Raw genomic sequence first — 13,161 nt, forward strand, 5'->3', positions numbered from 1 at the left:
GGCAGAGCAAACTCAAGGGGCCACATGGCCTATTCAGGCACATGGTCAGTAATGTACACCTTAAGGCATATATGTCAAACTCAAGGCCCCCGGGCCAAATCCGGCCCGCGGTGGAATTATCTTTGGCCCGCGAGATAATATCTAATTATTATTAAAGCTGGCCCCAGTAATCGAAGCGCCTATGGCGTATGATATGGCTAATGCTGAGTTTATTCCGGTACCAGGTTTTCAGTGTTAATTCGGCAGTCTTGCTCGGCAGTCTTCTTCATAAGAAACGGAATTTGTAAAGTGAAACACTTTGTAGTTATAGCAGAGACTGAGACACATGAGAGCAGGCTGAAAAAACGGAGGCAACGAAAGCTGCGTTCGCACGCGTCCGACTGTTCCGGCCCGCATGAAGCTGCATTTTGCTCAATCTGGCCCATGACCTAAAATGAGTTTGACACCCCTGCCTTAAGGGATGCAAGGCAATGAAGCAGTTTAAACAGGAAGATCTATGATGGGCTTAGGGAGAAGATTATTCTGGTCAAGTTTAAAGGAACTATTTAATGGCAGGAGAGAGAGGAATATGGAGCTCTGGGAGCATGTCTACTTCAGGATGTGGCTCCAAAGTTAGGGAGAAGGAATGGAAGGGTTTTTTAAATGTTGTATTACAGGGAGCAGAAGGAGACAAAGATATAGAGACTGTGCAAGGACAGTAAGGTATAGTCAACTCTGAAGATGATAAAAGGCATGGATGGAGAAATTTAAAACAGCAAAAGACTTTGGGGAGCAAAAAGGATAGCGATAGTGCAATAACATGAGCCAGATAAAACATCTATATTGTTTGGTGATGATGTGAGTTTTGAAAGGCAATGAGTGTTGAGAAAAGATAATCTTCTGCAATGTCAGCCAGCATGGGAGGGAAAAAAAAGACAGAGAATTTGAGCAAATATTAGTGACGCCAAAAAGAGACCAAGGTATTGTTAACAGTAAGAGCAATACAGCACAGTTACAGGCTCTTTGGCCCATTGAGTCCATGCCAACCATGGTGCCCACCCATCTAGTCCCTATTGCCTGCATTGGCCATATCCTACTAGGTCTTGCTCTTGCATGCATCTATCCATGGGCGATATGGTAGTGTAGTGGTTAGCACAATACTTCACAGCACAGGCAATGTGGGTTCAATGCCTGGTGTTGTCTGTAAGGAGTTTGTACGTTCTCCCTGTGACAACATCAGTTTCCTCCAGGTGCTCCGGTTTCCTCCCACAGTCTAAAGTTGGTAAATTAATTGGTCATTGTAAATTGTCCCGTGATTAGACTAGGGTTAAAATGGGGGTTGCTGGGCAGCGTGGCTCAAAAGGCCTATTCTGCACTGTAGCTCAATAAAGTAAAATAAAAGTGATATTATTGTACCTGCCTCAACCACTTCTTCTGGCAGGTTTTCCATATACTTACCACACTTGGTGTGAAAAAGTTTCCCCTCAGGTCCCTTTCAAATCTTTTTCCAGCACCCCATCTGTGCCTCTAGTTTTTGATTCCACTACCCTGGAAAAAAAAAGGCTGCCACCATCCACCTTATGCTGACTTCATTCCAAGTCAGATCATTGGTCAATGATATAATGTGGGGAACTTTGATTTCTTTACAAGTCAGTGAGCAGAAAGAGAAATCTCAGCTGATTCCTTTCCATAGGCTGAAAGTGTGAATGTTATTTTCTTTGTCCTACAAATTGAAACCAGGCAAGGAACAAGTTTGGTTAGGAATAATATACCCTTAATTTAGCACTACATAGTACAATACCAAAAAAAACAGAATTACAAGAGGGTACAAGGTGGGCAAGAGCTTTTCATTCAGATTGCAATTCTGAAAATAACTGCAATGACAAAAATATTCTCTACTTCAGCTCTCAAACATTAACACAACTAAAGGTTATTCATCAGAACATCCACAAAATGTTTTTGCCTAATAAAAATAAAACCTCTTATATTCTGTACCTAAAATCATGTTCTCTGATGTGAGTTGATCCTTAGCTTCCTGAAACTCTCGACGCATCTGTGATAACTGAGCTTCGTATCTCTCCTTCACAGTTTCCTTGGATTGTATCAAATCATCTACCTTGTCATTCAGATCAGTGATCTCATCAATTCTCTGATTCAGGCCCTTCTTCAGATAGGCAATAACATCTTGCAAGTCTTTGCTAAGTTGTTCGTGCTTTGCTTCAGAATCAGTCTTTGTCACTTCCAATTCATCCAGTCTCCGTTGGTACCTTAACAGTATCATGTTAATGTGTGTTATTGAAATAGATAGGAAGAATGCATATTATATACTCTCAGTAACTTTTATTATTTATAAATATTTGAAAAAGTTTAATTTTCTGGTACACAAAAGTATTGTGATTATTACAGCAGAACCATTTGTCCTACAATACAGGTGGTGTCGGAACCATAATCAAGCTCTGTTTTACAAGAAATTCTCTGATTTACAAATTCGCACAAGGGTACAGTTCCATTGGTGCTAATCAACACCTACTGGTCTTCCAGGCTAATAATAAGCTTCAGACATAAGACTAAGTATTAATATTAGTGAACACTACACCCAAGTCTGGTTTCCACTCAACACTCACAAATTGCAGTGTTCAGACTAAGACACAGTGTGGCGTTGCACAGAACAGAAACTGATTAAAATATTTTTTGGGTCACAATGGCCTGCAGTCATTTAAAGGCAATCAACTTAAACCTGTTAGCTCAGCAAGGTTTGTCATCAGAATAAAGTCTTTATTCGTTAACAGCTAGCAGCTTCTTTTTAAAGTCCATGAGTACCTACTGTTAAAAAGCTTCTAGCAAACTGCTTGTTGTAGCAGGCCCTAAGTTTACAGACCATCAAATGAAAACATCAAAAGGTACTGTTAGTACATTCACAAGATCAAAATGCAGTCTCAAAATGCATTTCTTAAGCATCCCTCAGCAAATCTGTCATTTACACTGGATTCCTCAAATGTACTGATATCTAAACATCCTATAATCTTTGATAACTGGCAGCATCTGCAGGGAACAACCAACACTGCCTTACCTGTGGAGCATTTTCTGATTACATTTCAAATTTACAGCTTCTACTATTAGGATGAAAAAAAATCAAGAAGTCTTCCATTGTCTAAAGCACTAATCCCATTTGAAGGGTCCAAATCAGATGGGAGTGGAGGAGTGGGTACACAAAGGCCCAAAGAAAATGACATGTAAGAAACCAATTATCACTATTCGGTCAAGGATTAAAAGCAAAATAATCCTGGCAATATTCAGCAGGTCACCCAGCATCTGTGGGATGAGAATGAGTCAACATTTCAGGTTGATGTTTTAGAGAATGGAGAAGGACATTCAATCACAACTGATCTTTCTGGAGATGCAAATTAGATAACAACAACACAGGGGTAAAGATCAACCAACAATGCTGAAACTGTACAAAACAATGTTGAGAACTGAAACACTGCAGATGCCGGAAATCTGAAATGAAAACAGAATACTCACCATGTCTTACAGCAAATATGTCCAGAGAAAAGCTGTAATGTGTTAAGTTAGAAAGTTCCTCATGTGTGGCATGGGTGCAGACACACCCAGCCCTGAGTCTAAGCCACCAGTCAAGGTCATTTGATTCCAAATAATTGGTTTATTGATCATTACAAAATGTCTCTTCAGTGTTTCCTCACTCCTTCCCCTCTCCCTTCCCCTTTTTCCCCCAACTATGATTCCCTCCTGCCCCCTTCCTACTCTCAGTCCACAATAGAGCCCCATGTCAGAATCAGATTTATCATCACTCACACATCATGAAATTTGTTTGTTTTTTTTGCAGCAGTACAGTGCAATACATAAAGTTAGTACAGAACTGTGCAAATGTCAGGCACACTAGATATATATAGATACTCAAGATTTTTGCACAGTACAGTATATAGTGATAGGTAACGGGAAGCTTAGTATCACACTTGCCAACAGAATGGAAGCATTCTGACAGATAGTCATCCTACCTGTATTTGGTTTCTTCAGGAGAGCACCAAGTACAGTTCACCGAATAGGAAGAGGCACAAGTGATTTCCATTTCACCCGGCTGTGGTATTTGGGCCCCAGGTAAGATTAAATACCCAGGGTGTTGGTGTTCTGCTAGATACATGAGGACTACAATGAGAAGGGAGTGTAAACATTAGTTTCCACTCAAGAACACGAGTTATAGAGTCCTTAAGAGTGAATTCACAGACTGTGGAATCAGTTCAGTGTGGGATGAATGAAGTTATCCTCTCTAGATCTGGATGATGGGGTGGTAAATTGGATTAGTAAGTATGCAGATGATACTAAGGTAGGTGGCGTTGTGGATAATGAAGTAGGATTTCAAAGTTTGCAGAGAGATTTAGGCCAGTTAGAAGAGTGGGCTGAGCAATAGCAGATGGAGTTTAATGCTGATAAGTGTGAGGTGCTACATTTCGGTAGGAATAATCCAAATAGGACATACACGGTAAATGGTAGGGCATTGAAGAATGCAGTAGAACAGAGTGATCAAGGAATAATGGTGCATAGTTCCCTGAAGGTGGAATCTCATGTGGATAGGGTGGTGAAGAAAGCTTTTGGTATGTTGGCCTTTATAAATCAGAGCATTGAGTATAGGAGTTGGGATGTAATGTTAAAAATGTACAAGGCTATGTATAGCCTTATACATATAGCTTATACAAATGTATAAGGCTGAATTTGGAGTATTGTGTACAGTTCTGGTCACCAAATTATAGGAAAGATGTCAACAAAATAGAGAGAGTACAGAGAAGATTTACTAGAATGTTAACTGGGTTTCAGCACCTAAGTTACAGGGAGAGATTGAACAAGTTAGGACTTTATTCTTTGGAGCGTAGAATGTTGAGGGGGGACTTGATAGAGGTATTTAAAATTATGAGGGGGATAGATAGAGTTGATGTGGATAGGCTTTTTCCATTGAGAGTAGAGGAGATTCAAACAAGAGGACATGAGTTGAGACTTAGGGGGCAAAAGTTTAAGGGTAACATGAGGGGGAATTTCTTTACTCAGACAGTGGTAGCTGTGTGGAATGAGCTTCCAGTAGAAGTGGTAGAGGCAGTTTTGGTATTGTCATTTAAAGCAAAATTGGGTAGGTATATAGACAGGAAAGGAATGGAGGGTTATGGGCTGAGTGCAGGTCAGTGGGATTAGGTGAGAGTAAGCGTTCGGCACGGACTAGAAGGGCCGAGATGGCCTATTTCTGTGCTGTAATTGTTATATGGTTACAGTTCAAGAGCCTGATGACTGAAGGGTAATAACTGTTCTGGAAGCTGGCTCAAAGGTCCTGTGGCTCCTTCCTGATAGCAGCAGTGAGAAGAGAGGACGGTCTGGATGGTGTTTTTCTTTTGATACCATTCCTTGTAGGTGTGCTCAATGGTGGGGAGGATTTTCTCTGTGATGGACTGGGTCTACCCACTACTCTTTGTAGGTTTTTTCCTCCTGTTCAAGGGAATTGATGTTCCTGTACCAATGCGATGCAACCAATCATGGCAGAAGTAGATAATTCCTTTTCAGCAAGGGATAAAGGAGGATGTTAAGAGGCTTGAAAGCAACAAACATACAGCGAACAAGTGGTCCAAAAATACTCTACCGCAGTATAACATTGGATAAATAGGTTACCCATGATCCAAGATTGAAAAGCACTGATGTATGAAGAGACTTTGTGCTCTTATGCACCAGTCAATGCAAGGAGAAATGCAGGTGCAACAGGTAGTTAAATTAAAGTAGCAAACATTACTTCCTGTCATAGCAACACGATTTGAACATGAGAGTTTACTGCAATGTTGTGGAGCCCTCCACAGAGTCATACAGGCCCTTTGCCCCAAATGGTTCACGTCAACCAAGATTCCATGTCTAAGCTCATCCAATTTGCCACCACTTGGCCCAAAACCTTCCAAACCCTTCCAATTCAATTGTATTTTAAAGCTTGTTGTATACCTGCCTCACCCACTTCCTCTGGCAGCTGACTCCACAAAGATACCACCTTTGTGTAAAAAAAAGTTATACCTCAAGTTCCTCTTAAATCTTTTCCCTATGACCGTAAACCTACACCCTCTAGTTCTTCCTACCTCAGATCTGGGAAAAAACTGTGTGCATTCACCCCATCTATGCCACTCGATTTTATACATGGCTATGATCACCTCTTAGTCTCCCACACTCTAAAAAATAAAGTCCTAGCGTGTCCAAGCTCTTCCTATAATTCAGCCCCTCAAGTCTTAGAAGTATCCTTGTAGTTAAACTGGAAGAAGTGTAAAACATATTATATCTTTCCTACAGCAGGGAAACCAAATCTGAACTGAATACTCAAACTGCAGACTCACCAGCACCCTATATAACTGCACCATGATCTCACAACTGTTATTATACAACTTATGAAGGTCAACATGCCAAAATCATTCTTTCCCACCCTCTACCTACAACTCCACTTTCAGTGAACCATGCACTTGTAGTCCAAGTTTGCTCTGTCCCCAGTGCCCTACTGTTCAATCTGAAAGACCTACCTGGATTTGACTTGCCATAATGCAATACTTCACACATATCCTTTTTCTTTTCAAATCTTTTTATTATTATTATTATTCAAAAATAGCACAAGTACAGCGAAGTAACAACACTTACAATGCCTCATAAAAGAGGAAATTATCTTAAGGATTGAAAATTTTGTGAATAAAAAAAAACCCTACTAAGCAAGAAAAGTGAGGGGAGAAAAGAAACCCATTGGAGGTACAACCCCGGAGCCATGCGTCATACAAAAACATTCTAAAAATAAACATCAAACCGCTAGCAAGAAAAAAAGATATATCAAAAAAAATTTACATTTAGATCGTGGAGGAAATCTATCAGTTAACTGAAATGATAATAACAAGCAAATGAGCCCCATCTCTTCTCAAAATCAAATAAAGGTGCAAAGGTTCAACTTCTAATTTTCTCCAAACTAAGACACAGCATCACTTGAGAGAACCATTGTGGCAAAGTAGAAGCTGATATATCCTTCCATTTCAACAAGATGGCCCTCCTAGCTATCAATGTAACAAATGCAATAACATGTTGGTCAGACACAGGAATACCATGGATATTTTGAGGAATTATTCCAAAAAGCACAGTCAATTTATTAGGTTGTAAATTGATTCTGAGTGCTTTAGAAATTGTCAAAAAGACTGACTTCCAAAACTGTTTTAATATAGAACATGACCAGAACATAAGTGTCAGTGTAGCTATCTCAGTTTTATATCTATCACAATACTTGTCAACATTGGGAAATATTTTAGAAAGTCTCTCCTTCGTCAAATGGTAACCAAATGGTAACCTATATCCTGTGGTTAAGCACTCTTTACAAATTTGGATCCAGTTCTGTAATTTTTTTAATCTTAAAAAATTCAAACTTTGTAGTATAATTTATCTTAATTACTTTTTTAAACCTTCTTGGAGTGATCCAATTTTTTTACTTTGGAAAAATAAAGGTATTAATTCTTTTTTGGATTTACTTAAAGAAAGCAGATTGATATCTTTTGAACAATTAGTCGATAAGAATTCTCTCTCATATTCACACTTTTTACAATATCTTCAAGTTAGACATTTTTTACAAAAATATTTAAGTAATTTTCCTTACCTATTGGAGGCTGACTTGTTAGATACTATTATGAATATGAACCCTTCGTTGAAAGGTTCTATTGGAAGAATTTATAATTTATTATTACAATGGGATAAGCGTCCTTTACTTAAGATTAAACAGGACTGGGAGAAGGAACTCAATTTGACTTATATATGGGAGGATTGGACACGGATTCTGAAGCTGGCTAACTCTTCTTCAATCTGTGCTAGTCATTCACTGACTCACACATATCCTAATTAAACTCCATTTGCTATTCTCTGGCCCACTCAAGATCTCCCTGTAATTCTTGATAACCTTCTTCATTGTTTACTATACCCCTATTTTAATGTCTTTTGCAAACTTACAACCATACCTTGAACACTCCTATCCATATTATTGATATAGATGACAAACAACAATGAGCACAACACCAAATCCTGAGGCACACCATTAGCCATGGGACTCGAGTCCACAAAACAACCTTCTATCATTACCTTTGCTTTCCACCATCAAGCCAATTGCATATCCAATTAGCCAGCTGTCCCTGGATTTCATGTGATCTAGCCTTCCCAAGCAACCTACCATATGGACTTTAATATCAAAAGCTTTACTCAACTCCATTTGAACCACATCTACCACCCTACCCATTATCAACTTTCTTGATTACCTCATTGAAAAACTTAGTCATGTTCACAAGACATGATCTTCCATGCACAAAGCTATACTAACAACTCCTAGCCAAACCTTGCCTTTCCAAACAGGCATAGATCTTATCCCTCAGAATCTCCTCCACTACCTTTCCTACCACACATTAAATTGAGAGGCCTATAGTTTCCAAGTTTCTCTTTGTTACCCTTCTTAAATAAAAGCACAACTTTCACTACCCTCCAGTCTACCAGCACTTCATCCCAGGCTACAGAGATCTCAGCCAGTACCCCCACGATTTGTTCTCCAGCCTCCAACAGTGTTGTTGGATAAACCTGGTCAGGCCTTGGAGATCTATGTGATCACACAGGGTACTCTGCATAATTCTGATGCCTTAACTCAAGGATAAGTGAGAGTGCAAAGGTTAATCAAATTAATTCTTGGAATAGAGGGCCTGCTGTATGAGATTAGGCTTAAATTTATTTGAGCTATCTTTAACCTCTTGCATCACAGTCTGAGGCACGCAACTGCTCCAAACAGGCTTCAATTATACTGGTGTCTAAGAAGAATGTGGTAACTTGCCTCAATGACAATCATCCAATAGCACTTACATCCACTGTGATGAAGTGCTTTGAGAGGTTGGTGATGAAACATATTATCTCTTGTACAACAGGTCCACAGCAGATGCCAATTCATTGGTTTTTCTCTCAACCCTGGGATAGCTGGACAGCAAAGATGCATCCATCAGGATGCTCTTTATTGACAACAGCTCAGTAGTCAACTCAATACCACCATCCCCTCAAAACTAATCAACAAGCTTCAAGATCTTGACCTCAAAACCTCTTGTGCAATTGGATCCTCAATTTCCTCAGTTGCGGACTCCAGTCACTTCAGATTGGCAACAACATCTCCTCCACAATCTCCATCAGCACAAATGCACAAAGCTCTGTGTTTAGCCCACACCAACCTCCTCCCCCCACTCTACTCACTTATGACTGTGAGGCTAAACCTATCTCTAATGCCTTATTTAACTTTGCTAACTACACAACTACTAGCACTGGCCAAATCAATGGTGGTGACAAATCAGCATATAGGAGGACCATTGAAAACCTGGTTGAGTGGTATCATAACAACAACCTCTCACTCAATGTCAGCAAGACCAAGGAATCGATTATTGACTTCAGGAGGATGAAATCAGAGGTTCATAAGTCAGTCTTTATCAGGGGATCAGAGCTGGAGAGGGACTTGTTGTTGCTGTTCAGTCATTAGGTAAAGTCTGACTCTTTGTGAACTCAGGGTCCATACGGTTTTCATGGCAAGGTAAGGAAGTAGATCTTTCTTCCACTCAAATACTGCTACCTCCCAGGTCGGGACCCAGCTGGGTTTGAACTCAGGACCATCTGCCTTGAAGTCCAGTGCTGATGCCACTACACCACCAGCTAGAGAGGGACAGCAACTTTAAATTCCCCGGTTACCTTTTTAGAGGACCTGTCCTGGACCTAGCACGCAAGTGCAATTACAAAGAAAACACAGCAGCACCTCTACTTTCTTAGAAGTTTGTGAAAATCCGGCATAATGTCTAAAACTTTGACAAACTTCTATAGATGTGTGGTAGAGAGTATATTGACTGGTTGCATCACAGCCTGATATGGAAACAACAACATCCAAGATCCCTCAAAAAGTAGTGGATACAGCCCAGTGCATCATGATCAATCACTCCTCACCACCTGCACATCTACAAGGAGAGTTGTCGCAGGAAAGCAGCATCCATCATCAAGGACCATCACCACACAGGTGTTGTCTTCAGGAAAAAGGTACAGGAATCTCAGGACCCACACCAGCAGATTCAAAAACAGTTATAACTCCTCAACCATTAGGCTCTTGAAACAGTGGGGATAACTTCACTCAATTTTACTCACCCCATCACTGAACTGTTCCCACAACCTACAGACTCACTTCTAAGGACTCTTCATCTCATGTTCTTGATATTTATTGCTTATTTATATATTATTATTTCTTTCTTCTTTTTGTATTTGCATAGTTTGTTGTCTTTTGCACTTTGCTTGTCTGTTCCTCCTGTTGGGTGCGAACTTTCATTGATTCTATCATGCTTCTCGGATTTTCTAGGTATGCCTGCAAGAAATCAAATCTCGCTGTTGTATATGGTGACATACATGTAATTTGATAAATAAATTTACTTTGAACTTTGCATGAAAATGGATCTAACTGATGTTTACAAGATAATGACAGGGATAGGCAGAATAGAAATGAAGAGGAGGCCGACAATAGAACGGGGGTCAGAGTCTTGAGTTTCAAGGCAGCAAATTTAGGATGAAGATAATTAAAACATCTTCAGGCAAGATAGAGGTGTGGAGGGGAGCAGGATAGTGGAGCTTGAACCTATTGACTTCCCTACCAGATGGTTTGAAGAGGAACACAGAATGCATTTAAGTCAGATAAATGCAAATTGTATTAAGGGACTGAAAACAGGAATTCAGTATTGAGCTAGATGATCAACCATGGTTGCCTTGAATGATGGAGACACTCCACAGGCTGAACAACCTACTCTTGCTTCTATTTAACATATTTCAAAATTACCATGAGTTGACAGGAATTCAGAATTGAGGTGGTAATCAGATCACCAATAGTCTTGTTGAATGGAAAGACACCCTTGAAGGTTTTTTTCTTTATATTAATATTACTAGAAGTCTGAAAAGGTTTTGATTTGAAGCTTCTCATAGAAAAGCACAACATTTTTTAACAGTCACGTTAAATGTTCTGCTCCAAATTGGCATTGTTGTCTTTAGATAGTTTGTTCCGTTTTGGTGAGGTGTTCAGTAGTGGTGGTTATATTTGTTACAACTTCAAAGTTTAAAAGTAAAATTTATTATCAGAGTACATGCACATCACCACTTACAACTTCAAGATTCTTTTTCTGTGGGCATACTTAGCAAATCTATAGAACAGTAACTGTAAACAGGATCAATGGACAACAAACTGTGCAAATGCAGATATAAATAAATATCAATAAATAGCAAACATGAAATAATAAGATAAAGAGTCTTTGAAGTGAGAACATTGGTTGTGGGAACATTAGAATTAGAATGAGTGTATTATCCCCTTCTGTTCAAGAGTCTGATAGTTGAGGGGTAGTAACTGTTCTTGAGCCTGGTGCTCCGAGTCCTGAGGCACCTGTACCTTCTACCTGACGGCAGGAGTGAGAAAAGAGCATGGTCTGGGTGGTAAGGATCTTTGACGATGGATGCTGTGTTCCTACGACAACATTTCACGTAGGTGTGTTCAAAGGTTGGGAGGGTTTTACCTGTAATGTACTGGGCTGAGTCCTCTTTCCATTCAAAGGCATTGGTGTCCCCATACCAAGCTGGGCAGCACACTTTCCACAACACATCTGTAGGAGAGTGCCAAGGCTTTTGATAACATGTTGAATCTCTGCAGACTCCTCAGGAAGTAGAGGCACTGTCATTCTTTCTTCACAATTATATTTATATGATGGGTTCAGGACAGGTCCTGGGAGATAGTGACACCCAGGAATGTAAGATTACTGACCCTCTCCACTTCTGATCCTCAGATGATTCATGGAACTCTGGTTTCCCTCACCCGAAGTCTACTATCAGCTCCTTGGTCTTATTGACATTGGTGTAATAACAACAACCTCTTACTCAATCAGCCAAATTTTCAGTCTTCCTCCTGTATGCTGATTCATCATCCCCTTTGATACAGCCTGCAGTAGTGGTGTCATCAGCAAACTTATTCATCTTGTGATCTCTGCTGGTCCAACTGTGAAAGATCCTCATTTGTAACCCCATAGGCATGAGATTCCGTTAACTCTTCTACATCGTCCTGGATTACGCCATCAAACCCAACCTCATTTTCCAATTTAATGTCTGTTCAGAGTTTTATTTTAAGTTCATCAACTTGTGGGAGTTCTGCCAGTATTTCTGCAGAAACCTCTGATGTATAACTTAGTTGCAACTTTCCAGCTTTAAAACTATGATGCAGCCAATACCTATAGTTCTGTTACCGTTAGTACTTAGTTTAAACTGTACATCTGAATCCAGCGTTTATTTCAGCATTATAGTATTTTTGCATTGTGCCAGTCCCTAATACGCTTCAGTTTCTGTGCCTATTATATACTTATATTTAATATCAATCCTCACCACCCACAACCCCAACACCAGCTGCAAACCTTTGCAGATTTACAGTATGTTTACATTCCACGCCGATAGGCCGATAGAGTGAAGGTAATTCTGTCCTTCATACGATGTCCCGCATCGGCTGCCCGTCCTCCGCCACTCACCTGCTCACTCTGCTCTCCAGGTCCTTCACTTGGATGTTGTAGAGCTCCTTCTCCACGGCGGTGAGCGGCTCCACTTTCTCCCCGCCCGCGGCCGGGGAGACGGGCCTCTCTTTCTTTTTGGGCGGCATGTTTGCGTTGTTACCGCCACCGTTTCCAGCAGGATCGCTCACTGCGACCCAGTCCGCGTCTCGTTGCTAACGCCCGCCGCTCCATGGCAACCGGGCTATTTCTGACGCGTGCGCTCATCACACGAGGTAGGAACTCGCGAGATTTAATCCCCGTCCCTCTCGCCGTATCCCAGCCTACGTGCGGTTGATTAGCGAGTTCTATTGAAAGTTTTCTTGTGTGTTTCAGCACTGTCACTTTTGAGCACATGTCTGCAAGCTTCATGTCCTCGGTAGGACATCGAGCAATGTTTCATTTTTCCTTCCGTACACTTTGAAAGAGAGAATATAAAAAAGATTGAAGGTGCCCTGCAATTGTCAATGTTTTTAATCCAGGAGCCACGAGGTAGGACACAAATTGGAGTGGGATTAAAGGCAAATTGACCTGTTGTACTTGTCTTGGCTTTAGGATGGACGCC

At 40.5% G+C, this 13,161-nt stretch overlaps 1 protein-coding gene across 1 annotated transcript in view; it reads right to left on the minus strand.

The window, feature by feature from the left end:
- The window catches only part of cfap157 (cilia and flagella associated protein 157), a 29,405-nt gene extending 16,619 nt beyond the window's left edge, over positions 1-12,786 (minus strand). The window contains exons 1-2 of the mRNA XM_073052799.1: positions 12,579-12,786; positions 1,975-2,246 (exon numbers count right to left, since the gene is read on the minus strand). Coding sequence (XP_072908900.1) covers positions 1,975-2,246; positions 12,579-12,706 — 400 coding nt within the window. The 5' untranslated portion in view covers positions 12,707-12,786. The remainder of the gene's footprint in view (positions 1-1,974; positions 2,247-12,578) is intronic.
- Between the last annotated feature and the right edge of the window lie 375 nt (positions 12,787-13,161).

This window comes from Hemitrygon akajei, chromosome 7 (assembly GCF_048418815.1).
Source record: "Hemitrygon akajei chromosome 7, sHemAka1.3, whole genome shotgun sequence".
In the NCBI taxonomy this organism is placed as follows: Eukaryota; Metazoa; Chordata; class Chondrichthyes; order Myliobatiformes; family Dasyatidae; genus Hemitrygon; species Hemitrygon akajei.